At 46.6% G+C, this 25,985-nt stretch overlaps 1 protein-coding gene across 1 annotated transcript in view; it reads right to left on the bottom strand.

The window, feature by feature from the left end:
* Nucleotides 1–25,724, bottom strand: part of myo10 (myosin X) — a 105,239-nt gene extending 79,515 nt beyond the window's left edge. Inside the window, exons 1-2 of the mRNA XM_079285468.1 lie at nucleotides 25,457–25,724; nucleotides 1,199–1,297 (exon numbers count right to left, since the gene is read on the bottom strand). Of these exons, the coding sequence (XP_079141594.1) occupies nucleotides 1,199–1,297; nucleotides 25,457–25,477 (120 nt within the window). The 5' untranslated portion in view covers nucleotides 25,478–25,724. The remainder of the gene's footprint in view (nucleotides 1–1,198; nucleotides 1,298–25,456) is intronic.
* Between the last annotated feature and the right edge of the window lie 261 nt (nucleotides 25,725–25,985).

The raw sequence follows: 25,985 nt of genomic DNA, 5'->3' as shown, positions 1-25,985 counted from the left end.
CACAATAGCGCTGACTCAGCACGACTCAATCCGCTCAGCGCGCTCACGCACAGAGCGTCTTCAGGTCTCGACCCTCTGCTGCTCACCACGTCTTTGTTACCGTCAGCACACGAGGGTCGTGTGTTCCAATGAAGATCGAGACCTTTTCTTGGCGTGACAACAGTAATGGATCCAAAACTACCGATGTGGTTCGATGAATTACTCTGACTTCAGTAACGACACATCTGTAGTTATTTGAACCCAAACACGACCTCTTCCTCAACCTGACGACGTATACGTTGCTTAACCCAAAGTGAATAGTTTCCTTTGAAGACGGAGCTTTATTGTAAGAGATTATTCATGAATAGTAAAGGGACTCGTGGAACCTGTAAAACGGCCGGACAGCTTGATTCATGTTCATTCTTCCACACCGTGTGCTGATATAAAGTTAAGCTGCTGTTTTCATTCCCTCACTTCACGTCTCTTCTTCGGCTACATGCACACGGATGTGTTTCTGTTTTAAGACGCAGAACCTTTTGCTACGTTCACGCTGAGCTTTCACGCTCCGTTGGCGTTTCCAAACCGTTAAAACGGGTCCGTTCACTAAACGCTGCGGGCCTCGACTTAGTTCGAAAGCTCCGGGGCTGTGTGTTCGTCTGGAGGGGCGGAGTCAGAGACGAGTTCGAAAGAAAACACCTCATGTTTGGAATCGGAGAAGACGCAAACACCACGTTCTCCTCCTGATCGGATCTTTCCTGACTTGTCCCCCGTTCATTATATTCTGCTTCTCATGAAGCCACTACTGCCGACATGCATGAGTCCAACCGCGTCATCTGCTTCATGTCTACATCGGCACACACATGCCCGGGCTTGTTGGTGTGGAAGGAGATTATTTTTGAAACAGTGCGATACGTTTCAGTGATGTAGCGTTAAATGGGTGGGGAGGTCACATCACTGGTGTTTAAACATCAGCTACAAGATGAGACCTGATCTTCAGGTACTTTGTGGGAGACAGGAAGTAGAGTACGGCCCAGGACCCGAATCTGCACCTGAGATCCTGAAGTCAAAATGCAGGAAAAGTTTGTATAAAAACGTGCTTAGAAAAGGATGAAAGGTGCTGAAAGAGGACAGGAGGGCAGTTTTAAAAGACACGTGTGTGTGTGTGTGTGTGTGTGTGTGTGTGTGCTGTCAGAGGGAGGATCACATGTAAGGCTCTCACCTGGCCGTAGTCTGTGGCGAAGGCCACCACGCCTCCAGAGCACGAGGACACGGTGCTGGGAAGGTACTGCTCGTCCTCCCGTAACCACACCCGCTCACCCTGCAGGAGAACAACCGCAGGTTCACTCATCAGCTGCTGGAGTTACTGTTTACAGAGGAATACATCCAACAACACCGGCTACAGCGAAGAGAAGCTATGACATACTACGAGCAAATAGCGGATGTACTCTTTAGTGCAGCTGGTGGAAGATGTTCTCTGTAGGGCTGAGCCACATCCAATCAATGTCAGCAAACATCCCAGAATGATTTCATGCAAAAACACTAAGGTATCAAACACGTGTTCCTACTTAAATATTAAACCTTTATTCCAACATGAAAAACAAGCAGTAAATACGCAGCAGTTGTATCTTTGGTGTCTTATGAACACATGAGGGTTGGGCACGTTAAGTGCATGACACGGAAATCAGGAAATCAATCAATAAATCTCTCGATTATCCAAGTTGGGCAAAATGTATCAAAACCGTTTTTAAAGAAAACAAAGTCTCGAGTCCACAAAGCAACGGGGTGACGTCACGGTGACCACGTCCACTTCTTACACACAGTCTGTGATTGTTAGCGTGACATTGACTTTTCTCTGACCAATCAGAGCCCTCGGCTGTGGAGAGCCGTGGTGCTGGGTTCCAGAGACCTGTACCCGGGTGGCCATGTTTATCGGAGTCACACACTTTTCTACCGGTGGACCGGTTGAGTTTACTGCTCCTGGTTGCTACAGCCCCCCCCCCCCCATACACACTCACACTCTGCTGCGTTTGTGGAGAATTAGCAGAGAATTTGTGGAATTCAGGATGAAAGTCTGAAGTCTGAAGTGTGTGTTTGGAGGTTTGTATCTGTCTTTTTTAAATTGTTTGGCTTTGGATGTGAACACAGAACCAAAAGTATGTCAGTGTAGTCTGGTACAGCACATGACCCCCCACACACACTTTCTTTCATGGCTGTTGAAGAACACTTTTGTTCGGTGGAAAAATTCAGACGAGAAGCTCTGCAAAGCTGCGCTTGTTGAAATAAGACAGCGCTGAAGGACCGAGAGGCCCCTCGAGGTGGATCAACTCTTCATCGCATCGCCACATGTGTCGCTGTTCGTTAGCACGACGAGCTAACGCTAACGGGGAAAAAAAACAAACACTGCACTTTCTGAGCCGGTGGCGTATGAACGACCTCTGACCCACAAGCCCTCGCTCTGACACAGTCAGGCCACCTGGCTGGGAACAAGTGAGCGGATGAATGGATGGAGATTAACACACACACACACACACACACACACACACACACGGTAAAGCTCAGGTCTGCAGTGTCAGCAGTGGATCAGAGGCGAGCTGTGTGTTGTTTCAAACCCTCAACCGTCCTCAGAAGAGAGAGAAGGCCTGATTCTAAAGTGAGACGATAGAAAGAAAGACAGACGAGCCTTTTTCTGCTCATTCTAAAGGAAAACTAAATCTGCAACTGTACGTGAAATTCTTATTTCATTCTTTGTCTTTATTGGTGTTTTCTGCACTTCCTTAAGACGTTTTGTGTCTTTTGTTGACGGAGTTGGTGGAGACAGGTCCACCATGAAGCTTCTCCCAGTTTGTTTGAGAAAAAACTAAAGTTTTCTTAAAGATATACAGCTTTAGTGGGAGCCAATGGGCTTTGAGCTGAGAGCCTCAGACAGGAAGTCATAAAGCATTTAGAGATGAACTGACACGTTGTATGTTTTGGTCTTTTTTACTGGTTACAATAGAGAGAAGTCCCGCCCACTGCAGTGTCCCCATGGGGCCTTCATTTGGAAAATGGAAACTAATATGTACGGCAGTCAATGGCGAAAGACAAATATTCAAAAGATAATTTTGCAGATCAAGAATGTCCCAGTTTGTAAATGATTTGTAGAAGTAGCATAGTGTTTTGTGTGAACTACGTCTCTCGTCTTCACTTTTATGACATTATGCGACTTTCTTGACGTGCAGAATTATCTTTTAAATTGACAAACATCGTGTTTGCACAATTCAAACGGGATCAAATAAGGATTTGTCTCCCGACATTGATTATCGTACATATTTTAAAGAAATAAAGTCCCATGGTGGTCTAACCGGAAGGGGAGGGGCTTCACCTAAGCCAAACCCTTACCGTTTAAATAAAGCTCGCATATCAAATCACTCACAGATCATTTTTGAAGTAAAACACAAAGAAACACAAACAGAAAATGTCACGATGATGTAGACGGCGGCTACAAAGAGGAAGCGAACAAAGAAGATGTTCCACTGTAACGTGCACAAAGAGGAGGCGTGTGCTGTTCACCAGCCGGGACCATGTGGACATTCCTCGTGTGCACCACGCAGGAATCTCATCTCCAAAGAGAGGGGGGGGGGGGGTCTCCCTCCTCCCACCAGCACACTTTTCAAGGCTCCTTCACCACCAAAGACCCCCAACACACACACACACACACACACACACACACACACACTCACACATCCGTGTTCTTTGTGGGCAGCGTGTGCCGCCGCCCTCTCTCCGACAGTGGCACACCATCCTATTGTGCCCCCCTCCTCCTTTAATCCACTCCTTCTCCCCTCCTCCCTCCCTCCCTCCCTCCCTCCTCCCCTCCCTCCCTCCCTCCCTCCTCCTCCCCTCCCTCCCTCCCTCCCTCCCTCCTTGACCCACAGAGCTGCTGGCCCGTTTCTAAACTCCGTGCCAAAGGCCGCGCTTCACCTCGGCTCCTCATTCATCACCACTGATTGCCTGAACTCTGAACATCAAAGATCTCGTTTGTACTTCCCGATGGACCAAAGGAAACGAGGAGCTGAGGTGCATTTCTCTGTTCATGGTTAAAGAACACAGCGGAAAACTACAAAGCATTCAGAGAACTCAAACCTCCACCGAGGCTGCACGGCGCTCTACCGGCAGAAGATGACCTTAAAAACCTCACACCTGACATACCACAGCCAAGGCAACGGCAGACTTAGTTTTGGGAGAAAACCTAAATTCTGGGAATATTAGAAAGAATATTATAATTTGTATCAGGGCGGATTGTGCAGTATCTTAAACTGTGTCAAATCTTACAGCTGTACTCAACTCATGCTGCTGCAGCACCGACGACATGTAAAATGTTCATACTTCTAAATATGTAATGTGTTTGCAGACGATGTAAAGTAGCATAAATTACACGGAGACGTCAGAACGATGGTTCCAGACGCGGTTAGTGAGTCCAAGCAGCTCCATTCGAAGCACACGGAGGCTGTGAAGACTCCGCCGTCTTACTTCTTGTTACTCAGACAAACATCCACGACAGTTGTTCTTTAGACCGTCGAATGTTGTGGATGTTTGACATTCCCCAATGTTGACTTTCACTGTGCCGAAAAAGGCTGCGCACATAAATACCATGACATTCTAGAAACATCACGAAGCGGCAGTAATCACACAATCACTTTTCATCGACTCCAGACGTCACCAAACGCCCTCCACACAAAACAGACAACTTTTAAATAAAGAGGGAAAAATAATCCACAACCGCTGTGATGTGGATTCACTAAAAGCAGCGGCATGAAAGGAAGCCGGGCTCAGCCGGGCTCATGTCAACACGCGGCGCTGAAGAGCCTCGCTGGGACCGGGGGCTGTGGATCAAGGACCCAGCTGCTGCACCGGTCAGGTCTCTGAGCCTCAGTAGACTATCTCACCGAGTCAGAGGCGTCCGAGCGTGACCTGATCCACAGGCCGGGTTATTCGAGTGGAAGAGAAGCTGTTGGGGGATTTCAAATTCAGCACCTCACCATATGAAAAGCAATGTCTCCTGAAGCCTAAACAGATGACTGTGTCATCCAACATGTTTGGGTTTAGTGAGGACAAGTCTCGGCTTTACAGTGTTTTGGTTTCTCCGATATGTCAGCGAGCAGATATGATGTTCTCGAAAATATTGTGCCAAGGAGTCGATGTTGATAGGACAGTCTGCACCGACACTCAGACCCTGTGAGGATAAAGTCAAAGTCGCCCAGAGCTGCAGTCTGCATCACTGGTGTTGTTGCAGCGATGCTGTTAAAATGTCATGCTGGTTGACTTTAAACGTGCTGTTTACCGTCTATAAATTGTGGTTTAAGTACTTTCAGAGCCTGAACAGTTCGAGGTGCAAAGGAACTAAACTCACGATTTGGATCGGATCACGGTTCTGTTTCACGGATCACATCAGCCGGAAAAAAGGAGCAAATATAACTTCTAGAGACGCCACAATCATGTATTTTTGCCGACGCCACAGATTGCCAATGAGTCATATCAGCCGATGCAGATGTTGACTTGAGGTTTTGTTTTGTTAAAGCAGGATTCAAGGCTCCAGACATGTTGTAAACCTGTTATCCTTTTGTTCTTGTTATTTATCGTGGCTATTTGAATAAAAACACATAACTCAAATGCTTAGGGTAAAAAGATTGTTGAAATCTTGTCGTTAACAGTTTTAATTATGTTTTATAAGCTGCTTATAGTAATTGTTAGGAAGTTGGCGTGAAAACATCTCATTAAAACAACCGTTGAACACATCCTGATGACGTTATAGTTATAACACGCCTCCAGCCAGCTCTCATTTCTATTGAGCGGAGCGTGAACGCATCGGAACGGAACCTCCTCAGCCGTTAGCTCCGGTGCTGCTAACGTTAACGAGCTCTGCTCCTGATGCGTTGTTCACAATGTAGCATTTTCAGGAATTGCAGACTAGAAAGCATTAATGCTTTGATGGTTAAACGGTGGAATTAATCGGGGGGGGGGGGGGATCAACGATGGCCTGTAACGCCACTAGCAAGAGTTGGAGCCATCCAGCGCTGTGTAACGTCTTTGTTCATCAAGTCAGCCACATGTGTGGTCAAGTGTCCAGGGAGACGCCCCTCTCTGGCCTTTATCTCAATCCCGACACCTCCTGCCGGCCAGAAACCCAAACACCGACACGACCTCCCGCCCTGAAGCTCCGGGGGTAAAACCGAGGCAGCGACCCTTCTCCTGCTGGTGGTTTCCCTCCGTAACCTCGACATGTGTGGCTAATGCTCGCTCTGCGGGACCCTGGAGGGGAGGAGAGGGGAGGACAGGGGGGGAGAGGGGAGGAGAGGGGGGGACAGGGGGGATCTGCGGTGCTGGGAGAGCGTTCGGACGCCGTCGGGGTTGGAAATGAGCAGCTGTCTGGTCTGAGAGATTCCTCTTCCTCTCCCGTAACAAACAGAGTCCTGTGTTCCACCACAGCCATCCTCTGTATCAGAGCCTTTAGCGGGAGAGCCTGGCGGCCCCCGCCTCTCACCAAGAACTGTGACTCAACACAACTGCCGGCATGTTCTCGGAGAGATGATGCACAGCTGCCACTGTTTGCTGCAGTCTGTGTTTATTCCTCAGACGTTTACAGAGAAACCACGCGGAATACTCCGAGGCGATAAACGAGGCGGGCAGAAGTCCAGTTGTTTCCCAACGAGTGTGTGAACACCATGTCGCCTCCGCTGAACTCTGCCCCGCAGCAGCACATCAGCAACCAGCTGCAGTCCTCCGCCAGTGTCTCCAGCGCTGCTGTTCAGTCACCGTTCTGCTCCAGAGAAGCTCGTCACGCATCTCAGACTTGAGGTGTAACAGAGAGAGACTTTGAGTTGCAAGACATCCTAAGCTGCTACTCGAGGTGTTTGCTCTCCAGATCTCTTCTTCTTCTGCAGAGCCTCAAACACCAAATCCAGTTCCCAAAGCTGGTTTCAAAAGTCTGGTCAGATTTGTTTGTCAGATTCACTTCTTCTTCGATCAACTAGTTCCTGGTTCAAAACTGGTTTTGGAACTCAATATTGTCCCGCATCAGTGCTACCCAGCCAGCTATAGCTGTCACTCTAGTATGTGATGTAACAATCGATGCTGTCAGATTGTGTGAAGTCTCCACCGATCACGTCTTCTGTCGGTTAAAGCCCCCCCCCCCCCACAGAACAGGTTCCCCCCCGGCGACCGAGTGGAACAGATGATCTGCTTCCTGTTTGCACACGTCCCACATGCTCAGCACGCCGGCTGCCTCAGACACCAGGCTGACGAGACGAGACGCTCGTGTTAACGGCAGTAAAAAAACCATGCTTCTCCTGAAAGCAGCACTTTTAAAATCACCAGTTTCAAAGGTGAACAACGGATCAGAGGCGGCGCGTCACGCACCGGTTATCTCATGGGGGGGGGGGGGGGCAGGTGTGCTCGGTGGTTCTCTTTGACCCACGAGTCCTTGAAACCTCTTCAAAGAACATTCAGCTGTCAAAGAGGAATCATTCAGTCTTCATTGCTGGAAAACACGTTGTTGTCAGAGAGTCAGTCAGCGTCCAGCCACCGACACAGACACTACACTCCGTACAGTAATATACTTCATATCACAGTCAGCTCTAAATGCCGATAGAAAGGCCGCTCACTGAGCCTCGACTGTGACCAGAGCAGCAGACGCCTTCATCCCGCTCCCTGTCCTGCAGGTACAGGTGCATTCCCGTCGTTGGAGTCCCACCAACAGTGGAGCGTAACGCAGCAGCGCGGCAGACGGCAGCAGCGCGGCAGACGGCAGCAGCGCGGCAGGCGGCAGCAGCGCGGCAGGCGGCAGCAGCGCGGCAGACGGCAGCAGCGCGGCAGGCGGCAGCAGCGCGGCAGACGGCAGCATCCGGCTCTGTGGGCGATAAGCACGGCACGGCTGATTGGACGGATCAGTTATTAACTTCTAGAGGGAGCAGCTTTTTATGACTGAGCTTAGAGCGATCAACCGTCATGCTTCACGTTTACCATTTGAGTTTTTTATTTGTTTGACAGACAAACAGCTGCAGATGAAGGACTCTGGCAGTGGGGATTCTTTAAGGTTTTTCTTTTCAAAAGCACATGTTTGATCATTTGTCTGAAGGCTTTCCTCTTTGACATGATGATGACAGTAGAAGTTTTACCCTCTAAAGGAAATGTTTGGCTTTAAAATCGTCTCTGTTTTGCCTTTCACATGTTTCAGCTGCTGCAGGACAAATCTTACATCCAACAGTTAAAAAAGAATGTGAAGGAAAAGAAAGTATTCAGCGTGCTCCCCTGTGATGACAGTGAGTGACAGCACAATAGAGACAATGCACACACAGCAGTGTTTGGTGGGAATCTGCTGTCTGGGAAACGCAGACAGGAGGACGTCTACCAGTGCAAACTGACCTTTGCAAGCATGCGGCACGGACCAATCAACTCGCAGAGCCTTTGTGGAGAACCAATCAACTCGAGTTCAGCAGCAGAGGTTATTGAGGTTTGAATGACTGGACACACGGAGCGAGAGCAGGGGATTGTGGGAACTGATTAGGTTGCTGTATTGACTTTTGGAAAAGTCTGGGAAAGCCTCACAATGACTCACACACACACACACCACAATAAACACACTATCATGCATGAATAACCTGTGGTACACAAACACACACTGACAAGAGCTCACACACACGTCAGTGTGAAACCAGTTACCTGCAAATAAAGATGCAAATAAAGATATTTCTCACTCACGCTGTTGACAGTCAAACAAACACGGGACTTTCACCCAGGAGACCGATGTTTGTGTCCCGTGTGAAACCAAACGGATATATTTACTTTTTGATTGCTATGTAATGTTATGTAAGACATCCTGCTCAGGGCCGTTGTTATTGATTTACACCAGTTGATATCATATTATTTTAACACAAACTATGATGGATTTTCTAACCTTAGCATGTAGTTCTCTGGACTAAACCTCACCAACGTTAACCACGCGGCATTGTGTGTTTCTGCAAGTGACACAAGGCTGACAAGTGAAATGAAATGTAGTCATGAAATGTATTTTTGGCTCAGAAACGACGACATTCACCGTTTCTTGTGGTTTGGCCTCGTGGACGTCTGTACACAATGTCTTGGCTGTCAAGTGTAGTCCTGATGTTTTGAACCAACTAACTGACCGATGTCACTGTCCGGTCAGCCGAGAACATATTCAGTAGTTTAAGGCTTTAGTCTGTTCTCATTATGTTGGTTGAGAACATATCTTGCTTTAATGTTCTTCCATCAATCGGCTCTTTTCTGCTTTTATCGTATCTTTTGGAGCCAAATTCTTCTTTAATCCACTTTAAGACTGAAGACCACATTCCTAAACTGAGTTAAGAAACTACTTTTGAGGCTGACATACATTTGTTTTTGCATGAACCAGTTTTGCTCGGGGGGGAGCTGCTGTGAGTAAAATACAGTACATCTTCTCTGCAAGTCTCAACATGCAAAAAAACTCTTGGAACCATTTCAGTAAATGACGTTGGCGGCTGGATCTATAGCGCACACATCATCCGTCACAGTAACTGCTGCCTTCCCTTTAGCTCCCCTTATTGCATTTCCAGACCTTAAGACCCTTTAATTAAATGTTACATACCACTTAACCACCCAGCTCAGTGAGCAGTGCCTCATATTATTCCACCCTGAAGCCTGGAATTCATCATACATGACATGTCATTTCATCAAACTTAAATCTGAACTGAGACTGGGTGATGCTTTTTGTAAAACAAATCCCATTTTGCTGCCGTTTGTGCAAATTCGGCATCTATCGAGTACCAGAGGGAGATTAGATCATACATGTCTATGTATATTAATCTGGTATTATAGAGTCAGATTTATAATAAATACATAATAAAACTGATTTATCATCTTATCCTCATGAAACATTTCATAAAGAAGACTTTGCACATTAGATTATTCACTACAAACATTCACTTAACTACCATGGTGACTTGCATGGACTTAAAGTATTAATCTCGAAGGCTTTCATTGAATAAATGTCGTCTGGTTGAGTTTTGGCTTTTTGAATGTCTGTTGGAAGAATCACCAGCGTAGCATATTTAGTGACTATTGACTTGCAGGTGAAGCTGCCGAGCCTCTCGGAACACAAAACCAGAACGTCTCTGCATGTTTTGGAGACTGTGATGAAGAAAATCCCAAAACATATCGCACAATTTAACGTCTAGTCAGCAGTAATGTAAACCACACTATATTCAGCTGAAAGCTGCTGGTGTTGGCGTTTAAATATGAACAAAACATTCATCTGAGTTCCCACGAAGACGAAGACAAATCGTCCCACACAACCAAATGAATGTGAGCCTGAAGACAACGCTCCACAACATGAGCATTGAAAATCACAAAGGGGGCAAAATCAGCCCTCAAATCGAGGGGAGAGAACGATTCAGCACACCAGAAGCCATCATCCCTCCTCTCTGCAGCTCCTTCATGTGGCAGCAGAACAACGGAGCCAATCACAGCCTGACGACTGCCCCTCCGCTGGGAAGTGGGCCACAGAAAAAGACGAATTCCTACTTTTCTGATGTTGAAATTAATGCAAAACAGGGCTGTTGGCTTGTACGCGGTTAAATGAAACCATATGCGAGGCCACATCCGGCCGACAGAAGGCTCCCTCTGAATATTCAGACGTTTCTTTCTATTCATAATCCAGAAAAAGGATTGATCAAAACATGCTGCAGGTCTGGATCGATGCCGACGCTCTGACAGTGTTCGGGTTGAAGACGGAATATTGAAACTGTAAACACCTTTGTCAGCATTTACAAGGCTTTGTGAGGATTAAGACTCATTGCATTGTGGGAGAAAGGAAGCCAGTGGTCGGTTGGTTGCAGAGGCCGTTTCTGAAGCGACTGATGATGATGATGATGATGATGATGATGGAGGAAGGAGGACTGTGTTTATCTCTCACACACACACACACACACACACACACACACACACACACACACACACACACACACACACACACACACACACACACACACACACACACACACACACACACACACACACACACACACACACACACACACACACACACACAGTGTTGTGGATGATCGGTGACTAATTCCCATCACGTGACATGTAGAGCTACAGCCATAAAACACACACGGACTAGTTCCCAACAGCCAATCAGACGCTCTGAGAAGTCGCTGACTGGAGTTCTCTTTAATGTTGTCGATTCATTTGTTTTATGGGCTGCAACGATGTGACGACTGGCTTCACTCTCAGTGTGGCAGCATCTGAAAGAAGCTGCTTATTATTAGAACTATTGCACACACATTCCATATTATGTACAAACAAAGTGTGATGAATGGCCCCAGTAACCTGAGCTTCATGGCACATTGATGTCACATGACATTGTGGTTATTTCTGTTCATATTCAGCTTATTTTCAGATGTTTAACATCATCATTTTCCATCATTGTCACTGTTAGGCCTCTACACACTGGGGACGTAACAAATATTACACGTCTGGGGCTTTTATTGTGAAAGGTAAGAACGGAAGGAGTGGATCTGGTCTGAGCTGCTTTTGTGAAAGAAGAAATAAAGTTTGCCGTCTTGGTTCGGACTGCTGAGCCTCCGTGTTGTTGTTTCATGGATGTATTTGCACCTCAACACGATTGGTTGACGCCTTTATTTGCGGTGTGAAAGCACAGAAAAAACACAATATTTGCATTCTGTGTGAAAGTATTAATTTGACGGATCTAAAAAAACAACTGAAAATCTGCCCTGTTCCAAAAATGACTAAATGTTGTGGAGTTGGTGTCGGGTCGTATTTATTAGCAGTTTCAGATTAAAAGTAGGGACTTGGTGTGAAAAGGCCTCGAGTGTTAAGCTTTTATTTTGTAGTTTTCTTCTTCGTCCTCTCAGCAGGATCCTGCTGCTCGGATTCTTTGAGTCTAACTTTATCACCAGTCACTATAAATGGTCTGTTCCTGGACTTGAAGTGTGACTGAACTGCTCATCCTCAGCCAGAGTGGATAGAATCACCACGTGTGAGCCGGTGGGGTTGTCTGTTCACGGTCCAAAGAAGACTCATCTGGTTGAGGAGCGAGGGGGGCGACTACTCACACACGTGTGTTTGGACTACTTTTACCACCGCATGAGAGCAGCTGACCCACTACGGCAGGAAACCTGCAAGTAAAATAATACGTCACAGTGAAACCGAATGTCTCTTTTCAAAAACACAGAAAATATTTAGCTAATAGCTCGAGTTTCTGCGTTCGCCGCCCGATTCCGTCCAAACGGTCGAACCGAAACCACACGCGTCAGCGGAAATGAGGAACAGATGTGAGAGCGGTGAGGACAGATCCACCGTGTGGAATCCATATGAAAGCTTCATCTGTTACAACCTGCAGCTTTCACACACACACTGCAGATCACAGTCAGGTTCTTACTCTATTCGCCCGTTTTGGAAACTTCTGGACTCTTTCTCTGGATCTTTTCTATCAAAGACACAATAATCCACATCGACCATCTCTGAGGTGTTGCAGCTCTACAGCACCAGTCAATACATTACATTACAGTCACTTATCCAAAGCGACTTACAATTCAGATTCCATCACACCGTAGGCACAGCTACGGGAGCACATTCGGGCTTAAGCGTCTCGCTCAAGGACACGTCGACATGCGACGAGCGGAGCCGGAGTCGGGGATCGAACCGCCGATCCTCTGATTGAAGGACGGCCCTGCTCTCCACTTAGCCACCTGTCACCTGTAGCCAGGTTTCCATCCAAATGTATCGCAAATCTTAACACAATTTTGAGAAAATCAGCAAAAGAGAACTGCAAATGAATGCTTTTGTCGATGCAGCGACTGTTCCAACCCAGCCTAGCGTAAAAACGTTTTTTGCAATATTTTAAGATTATTTTCAAATTTCAAAGCTTCCCGTGTTTTGAGTTGCTTGAACGTTGCTGCTGTTGTGCTTATCAAAAACATACACGTCAACTAAAGCAAGCAGCAAACTGGAAGACAGGAGCAAAATGTGAACTTAGTCTACGAAGTACTACCTTTCATTTGAGGCTAAATACGGTGCACGTCTAATGCCTTCGTCCCAAAACAGTGCAGGATTTGATCATATCTATCAGGAACTGCATCAGCCTGTCGTCCTGTTCTGTGTGGACAGACACATGAAGCACAAAGTCATTCGACAGCAAGTGGAAGTAAAGTAGAGCGGAAGTGAAGAAATATTAGAACACCGGCTTATTAATTAAACAGCAACTCACAACCCACTCAACAACACAGAACACCTGCTAGGTTTGAATTATTAACGAAGGTCAAAGGTGACGCCTCTCGGCACACTCCGGTGTCAGAGAGTGGGCGGGAGCAGAGAGGATGACTGGCGGCTCCACAGGAAGCAGCTGCTTCGTCGGCCGATGGTCAGCACAACGTGATGAAGAGGAGTCCACCAGGTGACTCAATTAAAGAGCCAAACGAACCAGAATACAAAGACACGCATCTCATATGAAACTCCCTCTCAGCCTCGAACAAGTGGAAGGACGACACTTTCCCACGCTGCCTTCTCAAGACTTCACAGGCCTCAAGTTCTGGGGAGATGAAGCTCTCGTGTCCTCCTCAGCTGCTTTGTGGATAATTAAAAGGCTTGTAGCTGTGGATGTGGAGAGCAGCTGTAGGGCGGGACCATGTGAGTTTGCAGCTGACTCGGGAGAGACTTCCGATTTAGTTGGACTACAATCAAACCGCCAGGGAAAAAAAAGAACAGACTAAAGGCTCAGCACACTCAGCTGGAAGTCAGACAGAACGCTGTGCTGCAGGAGAGAGAGGCCGTACGGCAGCAAACACGAACCTCCAGTTCACAGTTTAGGTTTTAACAAGTCGGGACAGTTGAACCAAACCGCTCGATCGGGTGCAATCAGCTGATGTGGGAGGAGAAGGAAACAGACACCAGGCTGAGGTTTGAATTGTTAAAGCTGCACATTATAAATCATGCCGTTCCCCCAGTTTCAGTTTGTCAGATTGAGTAAACAATTTGCAAATCGGTAGAAATGTCTTGTGTCATTTGCAGATTCGTCAGCTGTCTGTCTTCCACCAGAGTGGAGATGACTCGAGTCTTTATTAGCAGCTGACGAGCAGCACATCAGCCGTTTGCGTCCCAGCCGATCCCTCAAGTGTAACGTGGTGTTCTGTGCTCTCAGCCCAGCGGTGTCATCATCATGCCGGCGCCTTTACTTTCTCATCCAGCTAGTTTTCTCCCACTGACGCAACGTCACACCACGCGTCGACACGCAGCTCACTCCCACCTTTGATGAATGCAGTAATATACTGAACACCCACCTCTTTCTTTCCTCATAAATATAATTGCTCAATCACAGGAAGTCGCTCGTGGCCTTCTATGTGTCTGAACGTGTCTGATTCAAGTCTTTCTGGATGAATCTGGAGGATTCGCTGGTGAAATCCTGCTGACTCAGCAGGGAGTGTGCGGTTTCACTGAGCCGCCACCGGCGGACCTCGACGTGGGGTCGAGGTCGAGGGTTGATGTAAACACCGTTGACTAATATCAATCACAATAAAGACATCTGTCCGTGTCATCAGTTTAAAACACGCTGCAACTTGTACAACCTTCAGTCACATTCCAACCAGCTGTCACTCAGGACTTCTATTTACATTATTAATATTATCAGCAGCAACCTCATCTTCTGAAGAAAGGGCAACTTCATAAGACCCGGCTCCTAAATGTCGAGAGATGAGTAACACATTCAAAAGTTACAGATATTATATTCATTTATTCAGGTTTTATAATATGACGTTTGTCTTACAATGTTTTAAATATAATAAAGTCATGCATTTATATGTTATTAGCTATTATTAATGACATCAAAAGAATAGAAACATATTAATTATTATTAAATGACAGATGAAATAATTGAATATTAAAACCTCACATTGAATTTGTCTCCTGTTTTAATATTTAGAGTTTACATTTTGAGATGAATAAGAGCAGTACGACACCTTAAATTAAGTGTTTAAAGAGTAAAGCGTGATTGATGCTCGCCGCATCATTTGTGAGGTCAGAGTGATGTCACACCATCAGACACGCCCCTTCGCGGGGGTCTGTGTGGCTTCCGTCGTCATTTTAACACAAACAACTTTCTTTTCTAAACCTGCCTCTGTAGTTTTGGTGCCTAAACCCAAAATGAGTTGTTTCCTGTGAAGACGGAAGTTTATTTTGAAAAGACCGAATGTAACGAGCAGAAATAGACACGCAAAATGAGGAGTGACTATTCGTTAAAGAGAAAGGAAACCGTTGGATAAGTTGCACCGGAATAAAACAAAGAAAATAAATCAATGAAGAAAGTGACACTCTTCAGACTCCACATCATCATCATCATCATCATGATGTTTTTAGCTGTAGAGCCTCCATGAAAGCGTCCTTCCTCCACACTGTGGACTCGTCGGTGAGCAAACATTCAACAAACACAAACACTTCATCGGCGCTATGAATTCCTGGTGACAGCGAACATTTGTTCCGCTGTCACCGCGTCTCGTTAGCGATTCAGCAGCTCTCATTGTGTTGTTCTGGGAACTGATGACTCAGCAGTTTCATTCGCTATTCAAGTGTTTAAAACAAACTGTGGAGTACTTTGAAATCCACGTTTAGTGTCGGACATGGAATTGTTTGAGCGGGAAATCTTTACATCTGAACGAACCTAAATATGTGGAAAGTTCTCCACTTAGCAACACGTTGCCACCACTTCTGATGTTCCCTTGAGCAGACTTGAGTTACAACGGGCGGCTTCGAGCGCGTGAATAGATATGAGAGTACGGAGCAAAGTTACAGGCTGGAAAGAGTCAAACAAACAATGTGCAATGAATCAAGTCACAAGGACCAAACACATGGAGGTGCAACGACTCCCCCTGAATATTTGATAGAGGCGGGCGAGTTATGAGCAGACGCTGATGGAGAAAACAGCCGTTTGTGTTTGTAGCTGTTTCTTGTTGACAAGCTCTACGGCCCACGAGCTGCAAAACACAGCCGCCATGTGCAGCTCGCTGCAGAAAGCAGCATTTAGTGTTTGATTCTACCAACAGAGAATGAGAACGCTGCTGTTTTCATCGACTTTAAAGCCGTGTTCCACTTCAGACGCATTTTAAAAAGGAAGCAAATACGTCGTGACTGGTCAACAAGACCGTCCCGTTACGAAAGTAAAACTGAAATATATGACAATAAGGGTAACTTTGGTAATGTTGAGAAACCAGAAATAGTACGCTAGATGTAAAAAAAAGAAAAAAGATCCAACATCCAGTCGTGCAAAGTTTTTTCCAAAGAAAGCAGCTCGCAGCGTTAGCTCTAAAAGTCGTAAACTCTAGCGAGAAAGTTGCAGTCGGCAACACCATCGCCCCGAGATATAAGTTGCACATTTGAAGTGTCATTTTTTTGGTTGCACCCGTTGGGATTCAACTCGGCCAAAAAGATGAAGCTGGGAAACATCTTGATGTTGCATCGATATCGTGATTTGGGACTTGATGTCTTTTCCTGGTTATAACGGCAGCTTTACAGTAAAGTGGTATAATTTACATTGACATCGAGGTATTTGGTCAAAACTAGAGTGATGTTTGATTTTCTCTGCGTTGTCTAGTTGTACATAAAGATGATTTCGGCCTCCAGAGGAGCTCTGAAGGGGATTGGTAGTCCTACTACAAACACTGTAGTGCAGTGAAAGCATTCTCCAGAACATATCAGAGAGCAACAACAGGTTCCAGAGCAGCGCAGACACTTTGCACATTGTGACCTTTTACACGTTGACTTTGTGTTGAACTAAAGAGCTCTTTGTCTTCTTTGAATTGGCTCGTCACGTCATGGTTAGTGCCAGCACCTGGCCGGTCTCAACCCGGTCTGACCCGGTCTGGCCCGGTCTGGCCCGGCAACAGACGACCGAGAGAAACGGGTCCGTATTCAAGCCGGCCACAGTGAACAACAGAAGGGGTAAAAACAACAACAACGTGAGCTCTGAGACATTTTTAACCCCCCAACTAGAAGATCAACACGCTTATCCTGTGCATGCGAGAGAGATGAACCGTCTTCAAAAGAGCTTTGAGGAAGTTCTTTCAACGCAAACAGCTTTGAAGGGAAGAAATTCTAACTCGCTCTTCCTGTCTGAACTGTCGACCGCCTTCCCGCCGGTTTTTTTTTCAGGTGGAATAGTTTCATCCAGGCGGCGGCCATTTTTGTTTCACTCTCATCTCCGTTAGCGCGGGACACCGATGTGTCCGAGGTCAGGAGGACACAAGGTCACCAGTGATCCAGGTAAAGACGAGGTCGGATAGAACCAGCTGTGATGTGGTTATTTAAAGCCCAACAGAGCGCAGCTGTTGAATGCAGTCGACTAACCCTGAATGACTGAAAGTAAAACATAAATACTTCCTTTTGTTTTCTGAATGAGGCGCTTTTCAAGCTGTTTGTGGCCAAATCACATGGAGAGGAACTTCTCAATCCAGAGGAAGAAAGTGAAGTTTTGCAGAAACTCAGAATCAATGAAGAACTCATGTTTCCATAAACTAAAGACCACTGAGGACCATAAAGGGAGGAAATGACCAGACGCTCCTCGCTAACCCACCTGACCTATTTTCTCAAGCAGTGTGTGTGTGTGTGTGTGTGTGTGTGCGTGTGTTACGGGTTGGCAGCTGAGGCCAGAGCTGCCATGTGTTGCCCAGCTGTGGTCAGCTGGCGTTGGTTTTGCAGAGCGGAGGGAACAGGCAGAATATAAATACCGTCTTCCCCTTTCTGCCTTTTCGTCTGGGACAAACAACAGACGCCTTGTTGTACAAAAAAAAAAAAAGGGTCAGTTTCCCCCTGAGAACCAGAGTGGGAGGCACAAGTTAAAGCAGCAGTTCACTCTGACCTGAAAGCGTTTAAAGGTGAGGGAAGTGGTGACGCATGCAAGGAGGGTTGGGTCTTAAAGTATTTCACTTAAACTTAAATAGATTAAATCACATGTTAATACTCTTTATAGTCAACATGTTTCAGCAATAGCCATTCAATTGCACGAAAGAAAGAAAGGATGCAGCACCATTTGATCTCGTTGACATCAGCCGTGTCTCAGCCTCTCTGCTGCTTCTCCACTCGTACTGTGTCAGAGAAACGTTCACGTACTAGCTGTTCTCCATGTTGGAAACACTGATCCACAGAAACGTCTGACCCCATGCCATGACGTCATGTGACACCAACGTTGGCACCGAGTAAATGTTCAGATAAACATATTTGAAACGCTGTCCTTCACTTTTTGTTGAGCTGCTTTGAGAGAATCCAGCACATCACTTCCTACAGTCAATCAAAATGAGATTCTCCTCTCACCCCGTTGAGTCCTCACTGACCGACATTTCCACGTTCTGCCATTCATTTGTGAAGGACCTCTATCTCAAGACAGATCGGAGTTTAGGAAACAAGCCTTGATCTTCAGGTATGAGATCCCTTTGAAGCGGTTCAACCCACTGAACTGCAGAGATAACCTTGTTTATTCTGGCTCGGGCTGCTGGCTCAGCTCATTGCGAGGAAGGCCTGATCCCGTGACAAGCTTCAACCCGCAGAGCTCTTACCTTCCTCTAATGACTTCATGGCTTTTTCTTTGGAAAAGCATCAAGTCGGCGAGTGCACTCACGAAGACAATTTAATAATTATGGCGGCTTGGCCGTTGAAGAACTCGGTTGCGAGGCGAGGGTTGAATCAGATAATCACCCTGCAGTGCATGTGTTGACCTGGAAGGCCGGTTTATTCAAAGGAGACCCCAAAGTGTTTAAAACTCCATATGTGCAATTAGTGGTACACGTTTGAAAAGGGAAGAGGTCAGAAGTAATGGCTGCCTTCTTATGTCTTGTTTGAAGGCATTGTGACACGAATGCAACTCAAGACACTATCGAGACATTGTCTTTATGAAAATAGAACTAATTAGCTGAGGAACAGTTCCTCAATGCAAGAAAACAAGCTGCGGTTCTAGCTTGAGAAGGTGAATCTTGGCAATTCTATTAAGAGGACGGTCTTGTGCTAAATGGTAGATTCATTTGTGGTTTAGGAATCACTTGGAACTGAGTCGAGCTAGAGGCATTCAGAGTTTAAGCCAGCAACCATAAAACAAAACGAACATCTCTTCCTTTCTCGCTCAGCGGTGGATGGACATGAGCAGCAGTGAGCTCTTTACAGTCTACTGGTTGCTTCCACTGCTCACTGATAAAGCAAACGATCGTCACTTCTTACTCACCATAGCAAAACAATTGGTTTGGAAATAATGTGATGTGGCATTTACCCACATTAGTCACTAGTGAGTCCAAATACTCCAGTAAAGCAGCAGAACTTTCCCCGATCCAAGTCCTAACTTTGTTGCTTCCTTTCTCTCCTACAACTCAGCACATAACAGCACATAAATATGTAATCCCAAAAGTCATCTTGGATCATTTAACCTGCAATATCTCTTAATGGAGAATACATCTGTTACAGAATGGAGACGTTCCGATTGCCTCTCTGGCTCCGGAGAGTCGATCAGCTCGTTACGACCCAACGTCGTCTCCTAATAGCCAGAGTTAATACCGTCTGATGCACCACCGAGTACTCTGAGTCCTGAGAGGAGGAGACCTGCACTCTCACAAGGTAACAGGATCGCATGAGAAGCAGCTAATTACTGGAAATGGATGTTTGGTTTCTCGGGGCTGTGCCCAGCCGCCACTGCTGTTGTTGTAATGCTGTGTTTGTGTGGACGGGGGTTTCCAGGAAGCTGCTGTCAACACAGAGGCTAGGATCAGATAACACCTCCTGCTACCGCTCTCACAGATCTGATCAGAGACACAGCTGGACGTATCAGAGACATTAACCGATGTCCTTCATATACTTAATGTCCTTTCAAAGTTAGAACGACGTTAAATAGTGAAAATCTCTTTGTTTTCAAGATAAAGTTGACTTTTTTAGTCCTAAACTGTCGGCAACAGAGCATTTAGGGTTAAAGGCCTTGCTCAGAAGCACTTCAGCAGAGGTAGTGGGATTACAACGTCCTTTTTCCACGACTTCTCTTTCTCAGTCAAATGTTTGAGATCGGAGACCAAACCTCTCGAGTCAGTCAGGATTTAGTTCACATCACAACTCCTCCAGTCTCAGCGGTCCAGACATGTTGTGACCAAACAGCTCTGAGAGTAACGCAGCATCACACCCACATGTTAGACCAAACACTTTGAACACAGTCCATGTACAACCATTCAGCAGTCATTCCTGCATTATTTGTTTACAACTCACAGAACACTTGGTTGTATATCGGCATTTTATTCAAATATCACTGTTGGTCATTGGTGCCATTTCTACATATTTATTTATCTATCCCTACCTACCTACCTACATACATACCTACCTACATACATACTATATATATATATACAGTCGTTGTCGTCGTCCCGTCCCCCCCGCTTCATATACAGCTGGATCTGAGCGGGGGAACCAGTTTGAGACGCAGTGCAGCGGCTCTGGCTCACGTCCAGAGTGTGTCCTGGAGAAGGTGTTATTCCAGCAGCGGCATGAAGAAACACTCAACAGGCCGCTGTTTTTTCTTCACAAAACACTCAAATGACGTGAGAAATAAGAGACCAGCTCCGTCTGTGTAACTCTGTGTAACTCTGGGCAAGAAGGTTTCGTGACCAAATTAAAGTTTTAAGCCAAGAACGCAAGACTGTGACAGGGATCCAAATACAGACCATCTGTCCACTCTCTGTGGTTCGGGTAAAAAAGCACAAAGAAAGGCAATATTCTCACAACCGTTGTCAACGGTTTATGTTTGTTCATATTTATATAAATGTTTTAACGTGACACGAACTCCGAGCACAAAGTCAGGTCCGTAGAGAGATGCATGAAATGACCGTAAGTAGTTTACTTAGTTTACTTATCTTCAGCCCGTGATGTTTGTCCTAAACATACCTGCACACTGTGTTGAGTAATCGGCGTGCTGTTAAAACGACCTTGTGCTGTTTAAACGCCTCCCAATGAGACAATGAGAGCGTGCAAAGTAACTATTTACCACGGAAACAATGCAACGTGAAGGTTGAAGCAACAGAACTGCTTTGGTCAGGTTAAGGAAGGAAAAGATCAAAGAAATATGGTTGCAACGTGACTTCCTACGTAGACTACGCAATTTTAATAAGTCAACTTGACTTTTGGTTTCAGACGGAACATGAACGCCGGTCTCCTGGGTGAAGGTCCCGTGTTTCACCCATCTGTGGTTTGTTTCTACGCAGTCAGATTCCTCAGACTGTGATTGGCCGCTCGTCTAGTTGACCTGAAGAAGCTCCTGAACGTACAGAAGCTGCAGACAGAGCAACAACTCAGCTGTATGCACGCACAGTGCAGACAATGAGTGTGTGTGTGTGTGTGGTGGTTGGGGTGTCTGCAGTGCACAAAACGACAAATCATGTAAATCTGCAAGCTGTTTAAATGCCTCGTGGCTCCACAGCTGTCAGGTTTCAGCTCTAAACAAGCCGGGGGGGGGGGGGGGGGGGGGGGCTCAGACACAGTGTGACTCCAAATCCCAGCATCAATGAAGCCATTTAAAATGTTCTGCTGTGGGGATCCGGTCAATGTCTGCGATTTACTTTTTATGGTTTTAATGACAGACGCAGACACCTGAGGCCTGAGAGAGAAGAGGAAGAATAAGAATCATTGAAGAATCTAGAACACAAGTCATAACTGTGACTTTACGAACACCACGGAGAGCTCAGACCGCCGGGACGCCTCATGTCTGCTGATCATCAGAGATCATGTTAAAAACGCAGATAAATGCAACACGTTATCTCTGAAGGAAGGTATTCCCACTAAGGGCCCTGCAGGCCAGAAGGGTTCAGAACCAGCCGCTAACGCCGCTAACGCCGCTAACGCCACATTCACATACGACGGTAAAAGACGGACATCGTTTTAGTGGACGAGAGCAGGACGGTAAACGTAAGGCCGGCAGAGAACACCGTTAACGGTAAACCGTCAGAAGTTTAAATATTTTAAAGTTTTATTTGATCATGCGTGTTTCGTTGTGTGAACGCAGCTTTCATTTGTTGCTACCTGGTGCTACCTGCTAACTCAACAGACTGCTCTCTGGTCAGCTACTTCTTTCATCCAAATGTCAGTCAATTTAACAAGTTCAGAGCAGAAAATCTAAAGGCTGTTGGCAACTCTGGTCTTTCGTGTATTTCACCAATTCTTGGTTTTCACTATCAGATCGTCACTATTTTCAAATTCCAAATTCACAACAACAATTTAACTTCAGCTGCTGGAACTTGAAGGGAGCTGAGCTGACAGCTGATGACATGATGGTACACAGACATGCACACCGTGGGAAAGCATGATTTCATGAGCTGTGGTTAGTCTTCTTAAAAATGAAGCACTTTAGGGAATTAAAAACCCAAATTCCCATATTATGCATATTTAGTTCCAGTTTTTCCGAGAGCCTGACTGAAGCGCTCCTGAGACCAGCCCACGCTCTGATTGGTGGACAGGTGAGGCCTACACCTCGCCCAACAGTTCAAATAAAAACAAACCGTCCAACTCCACTCTGTCCACACACACACACACACACACACACACACACACACACACACACACACACACACACACACACACACACACACACACACACACACACACACACACACACACACACACACACACACACACACACACACACACACACACACACAGGCGCTGCTGCCTCAAAGCACCAGCTGATCCAGTGCTGCCCGCTCATTGGATATGACAACACTGGGTATCGGCCAATCAGAGGCGCCCACAGCCCAGGATCAACGTGCAGCCTGCAGGGTGACAGTCTGTGAGACCAGAACTGAACCTGCCTCCTCACTTTAGTTCTCACAATATCACTCAAGACGTTCCTCCACTCTTCATTGTTGTGGGATCCAAAAGACTAAAGTTGGGTTGAGGAGAAACATTAAAATAACGACGTACAGTTAAGTTTAAGCAACTAAACCACGAACATTTAGGTTTCGGCAACAAAACCAACCCATAAAACCAACAGCGGCTTTCTTGAAAGTCCAGTTCGTTGGACTCGTCCGTCTCCCCTCACGTCCACCAATGATCTGTTTGGATATTATGAAGTACGTCTCTGACTGTTGCTTCGTCACGTGGATTCATTCATTCATGTCTCCACCATGAATAAGGATCCTAATTGACTTTCAATCGGCAGAGACGACGAACCTGCTGCTGAGAGATGCGTCTCTGTCAACACATCCGTCTCTTGAGATTGAGACAGAAAACTCACTTCTTCCACTTTTAAAACTCCCCGAGAACGACTCGCACTCAGAATGATCCGATGAGGATCAATCCTTCCTGCCAACAAGAGGGCAGAACGACATAAGACTCATTCTCCAACATCAACATGTACCCATGATGCTTTGTGGGTCTGAGTTTGCACAGATGATGAGAAGTGTGCATGTACAAAGGGAGTAAACCTCATCTAAACGTCTCCAGCGTGAATATGAAACGCTCCGGTTTCCGTCAGTTCACATTCCTCTCCGCTCAAACCTCCTGGAAGCTGCTTTGCCTCCTTGTCGAATGCCCTGTTCCTTAAAGACTGGGCTCTTTGTTTCAGCCGCGATGAGCCGGCAGATACAAAAACAGGCAGGCCGATATTTGAGACTGTTGTGCACGCCTGCCTGCTTCTGGCGCTCACAAATACTCGCTCTCTTTCCCTCTTTCTCCCCCCCCCCCTCCCTCCCTCCCTCCCTCCCTCCCTCAGCAGCCAGATGTGTGGAGCAGTCACTGTGAGAGCGGCAGAGAGAAGCCTTAAACCTGGGAGTGTTTGTTTTACTCAGCCTGAACTCTCTCACCAGCGCCCGTGAGCTCACTGAGTCTTATTACCTTTGACCCCCTCATACCGCCTTAAATCAGCCTCGATGGATATCTTTTGAACATGCAACCAATGAGGAAGCAGGAGATCTTTGAACCAGGAAGCAGAGCTCTTTTCCCCTTCAGCTGTGTAACCGTTACACCTGGAGAGGAACAAACGTACATCAAATAAATCTTCATGGACCCTCCCCAGTTGATTCCTTGCATTAGGGAATTGTTATTTTATGTGCACTTGTTGCATACATTTCCACCAGTTTGAGGGAAGACGTACAATGGAAGCAAGATAGCACAAAACCTGTAAATATACCAGAGCATGAAAAACTATACTTTGGCCCCCTGAAGGTTCGGAGCCGCTGAATAGAAAGAGAACTCGGGAACGATGACTCAGGTGGAGCTCCGTTACCGGGCCGTCACCGGAGAGGTGTGGACGCTGATGTCGTAAATCGACCGCAACCAACGCTCATTAGCTCGTGAGTCACGGCTCGTGGAAGATTTACACGACGAGGGAGCAGAGAGAGCATCAGGAGGAACCGGACGGACTGCACCGGGTTCCTTATCGAGGTGCATCAGGAGGAACAGCAGAACTCCAGTCGGTAACGAGCTGGAGTCGATGTGATGACAAAGCAAAGGAAACTGCTTTTTGTGGGAAATAATGATTTTCTTTCTGTTCATAAGAGAAAGTTAAACTTCAGATACAACTTTAAACTGTTGTTTTCTCGTATATCAATGTGTTGTTTGTTGAATAAAACATCAGAAACCTGTGAATATGCTCGTCCACATTTAGACGTCCACATATGTCTCGTTCTGTCCAACCGAGCAGCCCAAGACGTGTAAAGGACAGAGACAAGAAGACAAAGCCTGAACTCCAGACATGTTCAGCGATTCCAGTCGAACAACCGACAGATCGGTTGTCAAGTGACGAGAGCACGAAGAACTGCGTCTCTCCGAGAGACAGACAACAGACAGAATAGATCAAACAGAAGCAGCAGCACTGGAGGAATCCGATGAAACAGAAGATCACAGGAAGTAAACGCTGTCTTCATCATGTGGTCTCTGCTGGTCCCGGGTTCACACTTCTATTAATAGCTGTTACTGAACTTTCTTTCTTTCCTGGAGGAAACTGGAAAAGAGGTGCGGAAATACCACAGACCCCCTGGGACCCAGTCCAGCCTCCCCCAGTCCGACCAGCACAGCCCGTCATGTTCCGATGGTCTACCTATGTGTGCGTGCGCGTGTGCGTGTGTCACTCTGTGATGAGTTCAGGGCTCATTTAAAGGCCTTTATGACACCTTTGCTCCCATAAAACCAGAATGATATTTCAATAGAAAGTGATAGTGGTGAGTTTATGGTGACTTTTATCACGTTGCATATGATCTCAGTCGGACTTCATGCTCATTTCTTGCACAATGCTCTTTGTATCTTTATTATAATATGAATATTCCTGTACTATGTTGCTGTGATGCTTCGAGGATTGAAAGGTGTTTTAATAGGTACAAGCATCCTAAAGCTTATCATGAGGAGTCATGAGGAGTCTGAAGGACGTGAAGTGTCCCAGAGTGTCCGACATGCTGCAGGACTGAAGCGGGGAAGAGAGTCTTCTTACCTCCGTGAAGAAGTTATCCATCGCCCCTCCTTATTTTAATCCCCGAGGGTTTCTGTCCGGTCAGTCCGACTCATGTGTTGTGAGGTGGGACCCAGATCCGAGGAGCTCTCAGTCCATGGTCTTCCTCCCGAGGGTGTGCGGGGTGGAGGACAGCGGGTCCGTGCGCGCGGAGCTACAGTAGAGCTTCACTCTTTGTTTCTCCAGCAGACTCTCAGGAGGTCCTCTTAAAAGCAGACACACTTCAGGCTCTGCTCCTCCAGGAGCCCGGACTGCCTCTGCCCCCCTTTAGTCCGCGGGTCGGTCCCGCTGCTGATCAACACTCAAACGTGCAACAGCAGAGAATTAACCGAGAGACCGGTTCAAACTTTGGAGACGCTCACTCGCTCACTCACTCGCTACCTCACTCACTCACTCACTCACTACCTCACTCAGACAGTCCGGCGCACAATAATCCCGAGGCTCCACCTCCCCACCCAGCACCTCCTCCTCCTCCTCCTCCTCCTCCTCGTGCAGCCCGCGGTCTCTCGGA

This window comes from Melanostigma gelatinosum (genome assembly GCF_949748355.1).
Source record: "Melanostigma gelatinosum genome assembly, chromosome: 15".
NCBI classification, from domain to species: domain Eukaryota; kingdom Metazoa; phylum Chordata; class Actinopteri; order Perciformes; family Zoarcidae; genus Melanostigma; species Melanostigma gelatinosum.
Note: the sequence above shows the minus strand (reverse complement) of the source record. Positions and strands in the feature narration are given on the sequence as shown.